General features: G+C 46.6%; 2 protein-coding genes across 7 annotated transcripts in view; one reads left to right on the top strand and one right to left on the bottom strand.

The window, feature by feature from the left end:
* The window catches only part of PRKCQ (protein kinase C theta), a 131,600-nt gene extending 124,798 nt beyond the window's left edge, over nt 1-6,802 (top strand). For all 6 annotated transcript variants that reach the window (XM_074358149.1, XM_074358150.1, XM_010961807.3 and 3 more), the window contains 2 exons: nt 4,941-5,069; nt 5,563-6,802. In XM_074358149.1, coding sequence (XP_074214250.1) covers nt 4,941-5,069; nt 5,563-5,718 — 285 coding nt within the window. In that variant the 3' untranslated portion in view covers nt 5,719-6,802. The remainder of the gene's footprint in view (nt 1-4,940; nt 5,070-5,562) is intronic.
* Nucleotides 1-16,422, bottom strand: part of PFKFB3 (6-phosphofructo-2-kinase/fructose-2,6-biphosphatase 3) — a 273,821-nt gene that overhangs the window by 78,813 nt on the left and 178,586 nt on the right. The window lies entirely within an intron of this gene.

Consider the following 16,422-nt stretch of genomic DNA (forward strand, 5'->3'; position numbering starts at 1 on the left):
AAAAGCTAAACAACACAGCATGTAGTGACATCTGTAAGTGTAGTGGTGTCGATACCAGACTCCATCCTCTGTCGCCCTCAGAGGACCTGGATTCATGTAGTGCACTGAGCAAATGCACATCAGGAATTACAGCTGGAAAGGAAACCACACACAAAACGAAGACGACCTACTGAAAGGGAGAGAATATTTGCAAATGATATGACCGGTAGGGAGCTAATATCCAACATATACAAACAGCTCATACAACTCAACACCAAAGAAAGAACAACCCAGTTTAAAAAATGGGCAGAAGAACTGAATAGACATTTTTCCAAAGAGGAAATGAAGAGGTCAACAGACACATGAAAAGATGCTGGACATCACTAATCAGGGAAGTGCCAGTCAAAACCACAGCGTCACCTCCCACCTGTCACAATGGCCACATCAAAAAGAACACAAACAGCAAATGTTGGAGAAGACATGGAGAACAGGGAACCCTTGCACACTGTTGGTAGGAATGTAAATTGGTGCAGCCAAGGTGGAAAACAGTATGTAAAACCAGGCTTACCCAATGACCCAGGAATCCCACTCCTGGGCATGTATCCAGAAAAGACAAAAGCTCTAATTCAAAATATATGAGCACCTCCTAAGTGTTCTTAGAAACAATGAACAGTACATGTTTGTAAATTTTTTAAAGTGCAATATATTGTATGTATGTATTTATATGCAGTATATTGTATATATGTATTTATATGCAATATACTTATTGTATATGTGCAAATTGTAACAATTCTACCTAATAAAACTGAAAAATGAAAAAATAGTATAATCCCCCCAAAATATGTGAGCACCCCAGTGTTCATAGCAGCACTATTTATAGTAGCCAAGACATGAAAGCAACATAAATGTCCACCAACAGATGAATAAAGAAAATGTGAGATAGATAGATGGATAATGGAATACTACTCAGCCATATAAAAGAATGAAATTTTGCCATTTGCAGCAGCATGGATGGACTCAGAGGGCATTACACTAAATGAAATAAGTAAGAGAAAGACAAATATTACATGACACCACTTATATGTGGAATATAAAAAAAAATAACAAACCAGGGAATATAACAAAAAAAAGCAGCACACTCACAAATACAGAGAACAAACTAGTGGCTAACAGTGGGGAGGAGGGGGCAAACCACCGGGTGTCAGACAGGCTCAAGGATGGATGAACAACACGGGGAATGCAGCCAATATTTTGTAATAACTGTAAATGGAAAGCAAGCTTTTAAAAATGTATAAAAATTTAAAGAAATTAAGAGTTACATCTGGGACGCTGCTGACCAGTTGACAGTTGCCAAAGACATGCCCCTTTCTTCCTAATTTATTCACCCAGGATGTCCTGTCCCTTTGGAAAATGATGGAAAACTAATGATCTCAAACAGAAATAGCCCCTCCCTTTTGTAGAAAGATACATCTGAGGAGGGACTAAAGAGGGAGGAAAGATTCCAGTGGCGGGTGGGCGGACGGAGGCCATCCACAGCCACCAAGCACTGCTCTCTGGCCCAGACAGTCAAATAAATTTAAACAAACTCCAGCTGCGTCCTGGCCATTGATGTAAGAGTTGTGCTTTTTCCTCTAAATGTAAACCACACCTCAGACGGCTTTTATGGACAAAGTCAAGTCTTTCTTCACGAACATTGATTCCTTTGGTGCGGCCTCTCAGCGGCAGAGCCAACGACCTCCTGTAAGGTCACCAAGCATCGCCAGGACTGGGGGGGGGGGGGGTGACCTGCTACAAGGCAGAAAAGATGATACTTTTCTGTGCAAAACTAGAAAGAATTTTGAGTCTCGAAGCTGGAGATCATATTACCTTCTCATTATACATTTTATCTTTAAAAGAATTATTTTTTAATTTCAGAAGCATACATACCAGGCTCAGAAGGTGCTTTGTCATGGTCCTCTTGGAACAAATGGCTTATGTTCCTGAGAAAAATTAATGGAAAACCGAGCATGTGTGCCCTTGGCCTGAGGCAGTTACTTCTAACCATTCCCTGCAGCATTTCACTCTAGCCACGTGAGGCTGGGTTTGGGCGTATTCTTGAAGCTCTCACCCCTTCTCTCTAATCTTGTTTCATCCAAACGTCCTTCAGAAGTGAAGTCAGTCATTTACCAGGATCGTTTCAAGGGAAGGGAGACGGGGCAAGTCACTTACTCCTTCTGCTTCTAAAAAAAAAAAAAGCCAATCTGCTTTTCTATCTGTTGACTCTTGCTGGTGTCTTGAGTCTACAGAAAAATGTGTGTTACTGCGAACTTTTCTATATGCTGAAAACCAGAGCTAACAGAAGATGGAGAGTGAAGACACGTAATCTGGAAAAACTAAAGGGGGAAGACGGCTTACTCACACGGTCCACAGAATGTACTGAGGGTTATGTTTATGCATGGCTCAGGGCTGGATTCTGCAAGAAACAGAAACAGAAGTGATGCCTGCCTTAAACTCTAGCGGGGAAGGCAGTCTTTGAGCATAAATGCATATACAGTGTGCTCATTCCTCTCCTGGAGGGGAGACGGTCTGTGGAGCACAGGGGAGAGACCGTCCAACTGCAGAGGCAGGAAGGGGCTGCTGGTCATTCAGGCGCTCCTGCTGGCTGGACCTGGGGTCTTCAGCTGCTTTCTTAGCTACTGAGCCTTGGTTTCCTCAGCTGACAGTTGGGATCAAATACCTGCTTTTGTTTTTAATTCTTATTTTTAATTGAAGTATAGTTGACTTATAAGGTTAGTTTCAGGTGTACAGCAAAACGAGTTTGGGACTAAGAGACACACGTTACTGTATATAAAATAAACAAGGACCTACTGCATAGCACAGGGAACTGTATTCCGTTTCTTGTCATGAGCCATAACGGAAAAGAAACTAAAAATATACATGTATGTATGTATGTATGTGTATGACTGAATCGCTTTGCTGTACACCTGAAACTAACATTGTAAATCAACTGCACTTCAACAGTACCCGCTTTTATAATCAGTCTTTAAAATCAGGATGGTCTAGCAGAAGACCTGACTCTCAAGGGAAGCTGGGTGGGGGGGTTGTGGAGCAGAAAGAAGCAGGCGTGGATTAAGGCAAGTCCTTGCAAGATGGAAGTGTCCTTGGAGAAGTGAAGAGATAGGAAAGGCAGGTGGCGTATTCAGTGAGTGGACATGTCTGGACAGAAGAGAGGGTCACACTGGAATCAAAGGATGACCGTCAGCATTACAGAGAGCCTGGAAGGCCAGCCTCGGGGCTCAGGGGGGTGTCAGGACAGGGGCATAAAGATCACCTTGTCTGACCCTTCATTTTTCAGGTGAGAAAATTGAGACTCAGAAAACTGGCCCCACGCCACTGGGTCATAAGCCTCTCAGATGACATTCTCGTGTTACTTCCACTGTGCAGTGGTTTTTCTATGGGGGTTCTTCGGAACCCCAAGTTTCCATACAGGGGCCTCAGCGACCGCCGTATAGTGGAGGGAAGAGGGCCAGGCCAGCAGTTTACCACCTGGCTGTGTTAGGTGGCTGCATGTGTGTGTCACACGGGCTTTTAAGAAGAGGCTCTTAAAACGAATATACGTATGTATACGCGTGACTGGGACACTGCGCTGTACGCCAGACATTGACACGTTGTAACTGATGATCCCTCAATAAAAGTTCTGTTAATTTAAAAATTTAAAAAAGAAGAAGCTCTTAATTAAATAAAGGAAAAAAATCTACACTTTGCTGCAGCACGTTAGTTAGTTAGTTAGTTGGTTGGTTAGTTAGTTAGTGATTGCAGAGCAGAGGGAGCTTTTGAAGATTTTCAGATAAGGAAAGCCGTGTTTTAAGACCAGTAGGCTGGCTGCACGTAGCCTCTTCTCATTAGCGGTATAAAGCCAAGAGGTCCGTGGGTGCAAATGGAGGCCAAGTTCTGCCAGAACTTTATGGAAAAATCACTGCAGGTGACCTGGCTTCTGTTTTCAAGACCCATAGCCTCCTTATGACACCCTGTAAGTACGAGTTATTTCATAAGTAAACATCTAGCTAATTAAAGAAAAGGGTGACTCCTCCAGACCCCCAGGAGACCCAAGACTTTTCTAGCTCACATGTCTGGACTCTCCTCACTCCTTAAAGCCCTTGACATGTTTTGTTTAAGTTTGAAGAGTTTCAGGTTTCTTTCCTGTCCTGGCCAGTGTCCGTTTCGACCTCCTGGAGGAAAGCGGCAAGAGAGGGGACAGTGCGAAGAAGGAAATACATATGCACACGAGTCAGAGGTGATTAAAGAGGATCTGAATTAAGTGTTAGCGTCCAGCAGGTTTGCAGGAGTGGGGAGTGATTCTGGATCCTCAGATGCCTTACAACATCCGAAGCTGATGGTCAGGACTAGTTCATGGTGCATGTGAAGTGAGCTTTTCCTGAGAGCAAGACTGTGACCCTAAGCAGGCAGCTTTGGAAGAAACCAAACTCCATTGCTGGGCAGCCAGCCAGACCACCACTGCTTTGGTTCCTTACGCTCTGCCGTGGTGTTTCATAGACCAGGAATTCGTGCACACCTGTGCGTGTGTGTGTGTTGTGTGTGTGTGTGTTGTGGTTAGTCCTTACAGATGAGGAAACTGACCCAGAGCATTCTGGAACTTGCCAGAGGCCCTGCGAATAACCCAGGGCAAAGCTGATTTCAATCCGGGTCTGTATTACTTAAAAGATAACATTTCTAGGGCGAAGCCCAGACTCTGGAATAGTCAGCAGGCTCATTCGAGGGAGACCGTTACCCCCGTTTGATGTGATCGTTTATAATGGTAAATGGAAAACAAGGTTCGGAAGGCAGGGGCCACGACCAGGTCCTTTCCCTTGGTGGAGTCAAGCGTGCGTGGTCCTGGCTCCCACGCCAAGAAGTGCGCCTGCATCCAGGGGGGCAGGTTCATCCCCTGGAGAACTAACTCTTCCCCTTCTGTCCCCTTTCAGCTCTTCGTACGGGAACCTGAAAACCGCCTGGGAGTGAGGGGAGACATTCGCCAGCACCCCTTGTTCCGGGAGATCAACTGGGAGGAGCTGGAAAGAAAGGAGATTGACCCGCCGTTCAGGCCTAAAGTGGTGAGAGCGCCGGGGCCGTGTGGTGGGGGGACCAACGGCCGTAAAGGATGTTGGTCAAAGAACAGGAATATATAATCTGCAAAACGCCTTCCCTCCTCTGGTCCCTTTGCTCCCACCCTCCACCCCCTCCCACCTCCCACTGTCCCCTGCAGACGAACAGGACAGTGGTCAGATTGGGGCTTTCCACTTTTTCAAAGGTTGCCAGCCTGCTTCATACGTAAGCTATTAACTAGAAACATTAGACCTTATTTGAACGTACGCATGATGGAATTCCTTTATATGAATTTAATTATACCATTGATAAACTGATGACTCAGGATCTTAGAGGTGTTGAATAAAAGCCCCACGTGACCATCTGTAAGTATTACTTTAGTGCAGATGCCCGCGTTTTCACACACAGGTACTAGCCTGGGCAGCGGAAGTGAGGATGATGACTTCAGTGGTTGATTTTCTCCCCTTTTCCTCCCCTCCTCCACCTTCAACTCTGATCCAGAAATCACCGCATGACTGCAGCAACTTCGACAAGGAATTCTTGAATGAGAAGCCCCGGCTGTCGTGCGCAGACAGAGCTCTGATCAACAGCATGGACCAGAACATGTTCAGAAACTTTTCCTTCATGAACCCCAGGATGGAGAGGCTGATATCCTGAATCCCACCTCCCCGGGTCCACGAAGGGATCTGCCGCCTCTCCTCTGTGAACTGGCCCAAGTGACAATTCTTGGGTTCCTTTTCGTCTTGGAAAAGAAAAGAAACACTCAACCACAAAGGCTGAGCCCACCAACGCCCCTCGCTGGCTGCGCAGCAGAAACCAGCTCTGTGTCACTAACGAGGCCCCTGGGTCTTCCTTCACAGCCACGCTTGACGTCAGGTCATTACTAACCCCAGCTATCTACTTGATGAAAGATGGTTCTCCGAGCTGTGAAAGATTTGAAAACTTAACACCGCTCTAAATCGCGGCCCCTCCCTTGGGCACGAACTGCCGATCAGTGAAATCCTTGCTCACTGAAGGCACAGCGTGAGCACGAACTCCTGAAAGGCTGAGCCAGCACGTGGCCTGGCGTGGCTGTGGCTTCCACTCTGCCACAGACAAGAAACCACTAAGCCGTTTTACTCTGTTCACATCCCTGGAAGGTGTAAATAAGGAGTGGGGGAAGCCCTGCGCAGGTTCTTATGGGAATTCTTCATAATAAACGTAGCTTGTAACTTGAGATTTACAAATCCATTCATTCTGACTAGCTGTGAAATTCGTGGGAAAGAGAGAAGGTGGGGAGAGTTCGTGTCATTGATGTGGAAGGTTTAATACAGCCCTATTCTGGTTATCTTATCGTAGTAATCAAATTTCGAGTCCAACCAAGATAGAGACATTCTACTGCAAATAAAACCTTTTCGTCCATCCACTCTCAGCTGATCTCAGCATCGGTGGCAGCCTCTCATCACCATCCTCACATTAGAACAAGAAAAAAAAAAATGACGTGCGTAATTCTACTAGAGAAGAGAAAAGCAATCTTTTTATTACACCATTACGGGTGATTTGATGACTCGTAAGTCTCTTGAGACGTCGTTCAAGATAAGGACCCATGCATGCTGTTTGCAGCGATCTTATTTAATTAGAATTCTAGCTATACGTGTTTAAAGTACCTGTGCTGTTTGTATATTTTGGTAAAATGTTGTGACTTAATGATGAAGAGGTGGATATGTAAAAATGGAATAAAAGAAAGAAGGATGCCTCTGAATAGTTGAATTCCCTTCTTGTCCCCACCGCCCCCAAGAACCTGGTTCTGTTTTGGTTATTATCAAGATGTAGCTAGCACTGAGGTGATGTTTTAAATTTTGAGAATCATTAAACATCCCCAAATGGGCGAGAAAGTCGGTAAACCTTGAGTCATTGGTCTCACGTTCCTCTTTCCCTGCCCCACGAGACTTCTTGACCTCCTGGTCTACGTGTGTTGCCTCTACGTCTCCAACCCCCAAATTCAGCTCTGCCCTCCAGTCTCTCTCCTGACACTGCCTCCTCCAGGGACGGCCCTCTGGCCTGGTCTTGTGGAATGTTCTGTTCCCCTTCTACGTCTCTGCAGCTTCGGATACAAGGAAAGACCTGTTCTGTGACCTCAGCCCCTGAGATGCTCTCACACAGCCTTTTCCTCTTTCATCCCGTCCACCTGTCGTCACCCGCCTCCCACCCCCCGTCTGGCCCCTTTTCCTCTTCCTTCCCCAAATGCCTCCAACGCCCTTCTCTCCTCCTCGCCTTCACTTCCCGTTGGTTTTCTCCTTCCACCCCATGCCTTCAAGGATCACTCAGTGCAGAGCACCTCAATCCTCACCTCCAGTTCTGACCTCTCTGCCAGGCTTCACACAGGTTCTGTGAACTCATCCTGTTTTCTTATGATCTTTCTCTCGTATTTCCCGACTCTGCTAAAGCCACCATCACAGGCCCGGTCGTCCAGGCTCAGAACCACGGAGTCACTGTTGACCAGCCCCCCTCCCTCTCTAACCCACCCCACCGCACGCTTTCTCTTTCTTAGCCGAATCCTTATGAGCCTGCCTCTGCAGTCTCTCCAGAATACGTACTTAGCTCTCTTTTCCCTCCTACTCGTCATGCCTGGTTTATTTAATAGCCTGTGAACCAGTCTTCCCATCTTAAGACTCCTCTCTCTCCATTTTAATTCTCATTTACAACATATATTATAAACTGTAAGGCGGGTTACAACCCCAACACTCCAGGGACAGAACGGATCAATAACACCGTTAAAACGTCCTTTGAAAGCTAGCTTTGTGGAGGGAGGGGAGAGCTCGGTGGCAGAGTGTGCACGTAGCAGGCCCGGGGTCCTGGGCTCAGTCCCCAGTACCGCCATTAAAATAAATAAATAAATACTGTGTGTGTGTGTGTGTGTGTGTGTGTGTGTGTGTGTGTAAACCTAATTACCTCCCTCCCCCCCAAAAAATTTAAATAAATAAAAGGAAAGAAAAAAAATTTTTAAGCCAATCCCAGTGCCTCCATTAAAAATAAATAAATAAACCTGATTACCTCCCTACTAAAAAAATAAAAAATAAAATAAAACACAGCCAGTTCTGCCGTTGCTCGCTTTTACCCGACTGCACGCGCACAGAGGGCGCTGGGCGGCCTCTGAGCCTAGAGAGCCAGTCCCCCTTTTCGAGTGTCCTCCGGGTGTTCTGCAGCCAGGCTCAGCGTGACAGAGAGGAGCACGTGGCCCCGCGTGGGGCTGACCTTCGGCTGGTAAGCACCCATCAGTCTGTGTGGGCTCTGACTGGTCGCCACCCATGCTGTGTGGATATCTCGAACCTCAGTCCTGATGGTGCGTAAACGGGATGGAGAAATGATACCTACTCGGCCACAAAGGCCTGTGTGTTTCGTCGCTCCTACCACTAAAATTCAGAATCTAACAAACCGTGTAAAGGTAGATTCCATAGCTGTTTTCAGAAGTAAGCGTAGAACCAGCAGCCCTGTAATTCCTAATCTGTTTTGAATCTGCTCTCGCATTCTCCTCCAAGACCGCTGTGCTGTGCCAGTCGGAGGGCCCCCCACCGCCTGCCAGACACAGCCTGGGCCAGAATGGCCGCGCCCTGAGCCAGGAGCCCTCTGGCGTATTTAACAGTCATTATCTTGGCGGTTAGAAAAATATTTCGTATTATTCCATCCCATGTCTCTTTGTATAAATTTTTAGAGCACAACAATAAAAGTCTATGCCACCAAATGATCCATTAAAAGCGTAGGATGGGGGGGTGTGTGCCTTGCTTTCACTCTTAGATTTTTCCTACCAGCAGTTCACCCCCCTATTTCTGCAGGTCTTATTATACTATAATTTTTCCAATCAAATCTCTTGTTTCCTGTCAACGATGATGCTTTAGAATGTGAAGGATGCCTGTGACACGTGGCAGAATTTCCTGGTACAAGATGTGTTCCCCATGATTCTTAGTGGCCACCCTAACTCATCATGCAACTGGCAATTCTTCTGACACTCTATTCAAAGCAAGCCCCGGCGTCTTATGCTTCTAAATCAGACCAGTCTTGAGCACGATGAAACAAAGAGGAAAATAAACTTAATTAAAGGTGAAATAACTTGCCAAGACAAAGCAGCAGACCATCAAACTGGAGGAAACGAGGACGTCTGTACGGGAGCAGGTTATTTGCTTAGGGGTTCATTTCGGACCAGTAAAGAGGGTATTGAAAGACTTGTTTGCCCCTGACTTGGTTACTCCTGCCGCCGCCTCATCCAGGAAGGCGGAGGGAGGTGGGAACCTGCGGGAAACCCGTCTGAGCTTGGGCTGAGAAGAGGGTAAGCAGGGAGAGCCATGGTAATGCTGCGATGGGGTCATAACCTTTACAATAAAGTGATTAGAATGGGAAAGCAGTCAGGCAAAGTTAGCATCGCCGGCCTCAAATTAACCTATGGTGAAGACGCTCTGGGTCCTTTGCTCTGAGCATAGCAGTGAGACCTCAGGTCTCTAGGTGTGTGGACAGGCAGTCCTGCTCCGCACAAAACGCTCACGGATGTTTGCCCAGCACTTCCACTTGGAGGAGGAAGAGGACAGAGGGTCTGAGGGAAGCGGCTCAGGGCAGGGAAGGGATGCAGGCCCAGGGTCAGAGATGCCCGAGTCATTTGTTCTGACGTGGCTCTGCTTCCGGTCCACTGCGGAACCGTGAACAAGTCATCTAGTCTTGGAGGCTCAGCGAAGATGGTATCTAAGCTGTCTTTCAGCTCGAACATTTCTGGTTCTAATCTGAATCAAAATCCTGGGCAGCTGCAAAGGTCAGTGAGCAATACTTTCCAGACACACAGACACTCACTGATTCCACGCTTCGCAGACCCGAGAGCACCTGCGGGCCCCCTTCTTCCTCTCTCTGCGCTCCTCTCCCTCATTCCGGGCCCCCTACACCCCCTGCCCAGACACCCAGTGCTCTCAAGCTGCCCAGAGACCCCCACCAGGACAGGACCCCTAGCAGGAGGCACTGCTGAGAGCGGGGTCTTAGAAATAATCACATCCACGTCTGGAATCCCCTCCACAACACCCAGAATAATGTTTCACTGCTAATAAATGGTGCCTAGGTGAATTTGCCGGACGACTAACGATATTAATATTTACTTATTTTAAAGTACCTATACGCCTCATTCTGTTCTTACAGGAGCCCTCTGAAATCTGATTATTAATGTATCTATTCAGTAGGTGAGGAAGGTGAAACTCAGGGACATAGAAAGTCACCAAGTGGAGGCCTGAAGCCCGACCTCTCAGCAGATCCTGCTTTGTCCAGGCTACAGCTGCGTTTCCCCATCAGCGCCACATCCCTGCGACTTAGTAGGAAGACTTTGTCTTCATGGACTCCCCGGCTCGAGTGCACACCTGGCCTTCCTTCCCCGTTCCATTTCCAGGGGAATCAGCACAGGGAGACAGTCATGGAAGTCTGGCCCTCTCACCAGCACCCCCAATTCTCTCTCGTGCTACACTTCTTTGTTGTTGTCACTATTATTATTATTATTATTGAAGTGTAGTTGATTTACAGCGTTGGTCTGAGCATCGTGTGCTTCTGCCTAGACTCAGGCTTGCCTAGAGAAATGAGAACTTTTCCTTGGGCCGCAGTCAAAGGCGTTGAGGAAAGGGAGGCCAGGGTTTCTTGTAGGAAGACTGGGACTCAGAGGTTGGCTGCTCTAATGGACCCCTCACTGCTCCTGCAGACAAACAGGGCAGAGGTACTTCCCACGTACAAGATGTGGGCCAATATGTTTCTTCTTAATGTGTGGAAGATTTTATTAACATTCGGTTTAAAAAGATTTATACCTGTGGTACACCAAGAGAAAGGGTTCTTTCTTTAAATGTTTCTTCTTTTTTTTTTCTTTTTGGTTTCTTTGGGGGGGGGCGTGGTAAATAGGCTTTACTTATTTATTTAAATATTTATATTTATGGAGGTGCTGGGGATTGAACCCAGGACCTTGTGCATGCTAAGCACGTGCTCTGCCGCTAAGCCACACCCTCCCCCCAAGAAAGGATTCTTAAAGAAGTTGCACTTTAGGGTTTAGTCCTTGGTTTGGAAGTTGTGGCACTTTGGTATTTTTTTGTTAAGTGCTTTAAGAATTCACAATCTTGTAAATGCTGGAGAGGGTGTGGAGAAAGGGGAACCCTCCTACACTGCTGGTGGGAATGTAATTTGGTGCAGCCACTGTGGAAAACAGTATGGAGATTTCCTAAAGAACTAAAAATCGAGCTGCCTTATGACCCAGCAATCCTACTCCTGGGCAAATATCCAGGGAAAACTTCAATTTGAAAAGATATATGCACCCTAATGTCCACTGCAGCACCATTTACAAGAGGCAAGACATGGAAGCAACCTAAATGTCCCCCCACAGAGGACTGGATAAAGAAGCTGTGGTGTGTACTCAATGGAATACTATTCAGCAATAAAAAAGGAATGAGGTAGCAGCAACATGGATGGATCTAGACCTGCATCAAAGCAGAATCCATCTGACACAACACTGTAAAATGACTATAACTCAATAAAAAATGTTTAAAAAAAAAAAAAAAAACAGAACCCAAGGCAGTGAAAGGGACAAACAGCAGAAGCCAGGAGGGAGAGACCAAGCAAAGAGGCAGTGATGGGGAGCATGGTCTGTCACCCTAATAGGGAACCGCAATCATAGTGACCAAAGGTGAACCGATTCTGGGGGCACCTGGAGTGGCTCTAACATCCTGGGTTACTGAGCAGTCCATGGCTGCTGGGAGTTTTGTGCACAATCCTGGGGCCACCCCTGTGTCGGTCCTCTAACTCATCAAATTCACTCTTAATTCTCTCAGGGAGCATCCTGGCAGAGGTGGGAGCCCCCAGTCACAAGGCGGGCAGGCGGGGGGGACCTTAAGTCCCTGGATAAAGCCATTCTCTCAATGACACCATCCAGTCTCCATGAAGGTTGGCAATGAGACAGAGCCCTGGCTGCCTTGTTTCTCCTTGTATCCCCCAAAATCTTGAGCCCAAAGAGTCCTGAGTGTGTCTCTAGGGTTTGTGCGTGTGTGAGAGAGAGAGAAAAAGAGATAGAGAGAGATTAACTAGATCTTGCAAAACACACCACACAGCCATTAGCATCAGACTGGTTGACTCATTGCCCCTACACACCTGGTGTGTATTCCTGTCCCAGAGCTTTGACTCATTTTCTCCTGCAGGCCTGAAAGGCCCTCCCACATCTTGCAAACAGCCCCCAAACCAACCTACCCTAAGGCCCAGGTCAAGATCCAGCCTCCCGCATGGGCCTCTGCTGGCCGGGTCAGGAGGCACTGCTCGGAGGTGCTTCCCTCCGCAGCCTGCCTTTCACGGTGGCCGTGGTTAAAGGCGGGCCGCCACCGCCAGAGCCCAGGGAGACCAGCGTCTCCCAGGGTGGTTTCTACATGGCCCTGAGCTCACCGATGGGGAAGCGCCCTGCAGGGGCGGGGGGCTGGGAGTAACTCCCGCCCAGGGGCCGTCTGGAGAAGGAGTGACATTCCCGCAGAGACAGGGAAGCACCTGTTTTCTGCCTGGCAGTCCTCTGCCTTCTACGTCATTTCCATTGCTGAGGAAGCCTCAGCAGTAAAAGTCATCATTAGAACGTTCTCCCTTCGCTGACCGAAGTGGCTGTCGGGCCAGCCCCTAGGTGGCAAGCGGGGAGCAACAGACTTCCCTACGGAAGACCCTGGGCGGCTACTCCTGGGCGCTGTGGGAGGGGCCTTAGGTCTCTTTTCCACTTACTCGTTAGAATCACCCCATGAGGGCAGCACAATTGCCCCCATTTATAGCGCAGGACACTGAGGTTTGAAAAGGTTGCATATCTTGCCCAGAATTTTTAAGAAAAGAGCATTTGACTGCAACACCCACGCCCTCCTTCACTGTCAGGGGATGCAGAGAGCATCGTGGCTGAGCTAGGGGGGCCCGGAGTCAGACTGTGGGCTCACATCCCAGCGTCACCCCCTACCCCGGGATGTGCAACCGAGGACGAGCGACTTAGGCACTGTGCCTCAGCCCCCGCATGTCTAGAATGAGGACAAGAGCAGGGCCCGCCTCACAGGGGCACTGGGAGAAGTGAAGACGGTGCCTAGATCATTGCAGAAGTGCAGGCCACTTAGAAGAACCACCTAATCTCTAGCAGGCATCTGTCAACGTGTCAGTGTTGCTGTTACACAAATATGTCCCGAAAGAACTTAGAGACCTCTTCCACAGGGAAACAAATAATTCTATCTGAATTATTTCTTTCTGAATTAATTCTCTCTAAATTCAGTCACCAAAGGAGGGGGTCGAACTTAAATATGAAGAGGGAAAAAACCACAAACATCACAGCATTGCTCTGACACAGCTGTGAAACCAGAGAAAAGATATGGTTTGTCAAAGTTAACACAAATAAAACTACAAACATGATAACACTGAAATGAACAACGTTAACTTTCCGCGATGATGACACTGGGAGGCTGGAACCACACCAGCACTCCCGGTGTAAGCACGGCCTGACTGCCGTAGGGCAAGTCCTTCTGAGCTCATCGCGGTTAGATGGCTGTGTACGTGCGGCATGATGACTCAGTCCACCTGCTGCTTTTCTCTCTTGCAACCATCAAAGAAGAACCAGTTATGCGTCTTGATTCATTTGACCTTCATTCGTCATGAGTGCTTGAGTGCACCTCAGCTCTTTCCTAACAGCATGTGACGAAGTAATCCCACTGCTGCCAACACAGTCTTGAACAAAATCCACCCAAGCTCTGTGATTCAGTGCTGTCCGACAGACTTTTCTGTAATCATACAGATGCACACTATCTGTGCTGTACAAAATGACAGCCAATTAATTACTATATCCTACATTGTTAGTGGGAATGTAAATTGATGCAGCCACTAATGAGAACAGTATGGAGGTTCCTTAAAAAACTAAAAATAGAGCTACCATATGATCGAGCAATCCCACTCCTGGGGTCCAGAAAAGATGAAAACCCTATTTAGAGAAGATACATGCACCCCAATTTCATAGCAGCACTATTTACAGTAGCCAAGACATGGAAGCAACCTAAATATCTATTGACTGATGAAATGAATAAAGAAGGTGGGGTATATATACACAACGGAATATTACTCAGCCATGAAAAAGAATGAATAATGCCATTTGCAGGGACATGGATGGACCTAGAGATTATCATACTAATCATGAAGTAAGATAGACAGAGAGACAAATATCATATGATACCACGTATATGTGGGCTCTAAAATGGTGATATAAATTAAGTTATTTACAAGACAGAAATAGACTCACAGACATAGAAAACAAACTTATGGCTACTGAAGGGAAAGGGGAGGAGAGGGATAAATTAGGAATTTGGGATTAACAGATATACACTAGTATATATAAAGTAGATAAACAACAAGGGTCTGCTGTATCGCATACAGAACTATATTCTTGTAATAAACTATAACGAAAAAGAATCTTAAAAAGAATATATATGTATAACTGAACCACTTTGCTGTACAACTGAAACAAACAAAACCCTGTAAATCAAATATACTTCAATTTAAAAATAAAATTTAAATTAAAAAAGTTTTTTTAACTTAATAGATTGAAAAACAAAGTTCAATCTCCCAGAAAATAGATCAAAAGGAAAGCTTAGAAAATGTTAAAATAAAGTTTCCATCCTGAGTTTCAATGTCCAAATAAAGGGCTGATACAAGGAGAAACAGAGATCGGAGGGGAGGAAGTTCTGAAATAAATAGTGCAAGAAAACAACTCAGAACTGAAATACTGTTTCCAGTTTGAACAGACTATTTTGATGCCAGTAAAATGAATGAAAAAAAACATCCTCATGAAAACACATAATAAAAGTATTTCAGAACGCTGGTGACTCGGGGGGAGATGGGGGCCAATGGAATCAGCCACCAAGTCTCCCTCTAACCTCTAAGGTTCACATGGAGCCATCAGCATTTGGATGGAGAAGGTCACGGACAGCTCTTGAACTGAGTGCCAAGAGTGGGTGAGGGGCGGGGAGCAGCTGGTTAGGAGCAGTAGACAGATTGCCCTTCCTCCATCCCGTGGCGACCCTCGGGGCTGGGGCGAGAAGAGGAGAGAATGGCAAGAAAGGAGGAACCAGGCTTAGTGCTCTTCCTGCCTCCTTGAGGAAGGCAGAGAGGCCCCAGCTGACCTCTGAGAGGACGGAGCGTCGTCTACCAGACATTACTCTAAGCATTCCTGTCCACTCCTAGCTTGCAGCATCCTCCAGCAAGAGGCAAATATCAAGAAACGCTGCCAATCTAAACATGTTTCACAGTCAAAGTCAGATGCTGCCTCACAGATTTTAGAGACGCATCCTTTCCTTCCTTTTTAATAAACCCAAAGGTTCTCAGAATTCATGTGTGGTGCTTTAAAACGCGAACAGCAGCATGTCATTCATTTAACAACAGGGATGCTGTTATTTGGAAAAAGTCAGTTTAAAATCCACCAGGGAAGAGAATGTCTCTGCCAGGGCCTGTAGCAATGACCACAAGGTTTTTTCCAGTGCTGCAGGCTTTAAGAAGGCTTTGGGTGTCCAACCAAAGATATAAATCTGAAAAACAAGCGGAAAATCTAAGTCCGGCAAAGCCTACTCAAATTTCAGTCAGTACTTCGGAACATCAACAGATCCCATCCACCCAAGAGAAAAGTAGAAACCACCCATTTTTGAACTGCCCCCACAGTCACGCTGACTGCCCCCCCCCCTACTCTCAGGGACAAATTCCCCTCGCCGTTGCCATGGAAACCGTGCGTTGAAAGGCTCCTCGGAGACGCTGTTTGCTGTAAAGTGACGGGGAGACCTCTAGTGTCCCAACACTGTGTCTTCTCCAAGAGTAAATGACACGGTTGGCACCTGTGATGGCGACGTTTTCAAGAGGAAAGGACACGACCAACTCATCTACCAAATAGAAGCAGACTCGCAGACACAGTAAACAATCTTCTGGTTACCGGGGAGAGGAGGGGTGGGAAGGGGTAAATTTGAGAGTTTGAGATTTGCAAATGTTAGCCACTATATATAAAAATAGGTTTTTTTTTTTAAAAGTTTCATCTGTCTAGCACAGGGAACTACATTCAACATCTTGTTATAACCTTTAATGAAAAAGAATATGAAAATGAATATATGTCTGTATATGCATGGCGGGGACACGGTGCTGCGCACCAGAAATGGACACATTGCAACTGACTGTACTTCAATTAAAAAAAAAAAAAAAAAGAGGACAGTTGATCATACTAGCTGGGTTTAGTCTAAAATGGCTGAACCCCAGGGTGGAATAAAAATAAGAAGCTTTTATAGCTCGTTCTCATGGTATGTCTGGTCAGCCACATCAAGGCTCCAGATTGGTTCATCATGGCGAATA

This window comes from Camelus bactrianus, chromosome 35 (assembly GCF_048773025.1).
Source record: "Camelus bactrianus isolate YW-2024 breed Bactrian camel chromosome 35, ASM4877302v1, whole genome shotgun sequence".
NCBI classification, from domain to species: Eukaryota; Metazoa; Chordata; class Mammalia; order Artiodactyla; family Camelidae; genus Camelus; species Camelus bactrianus.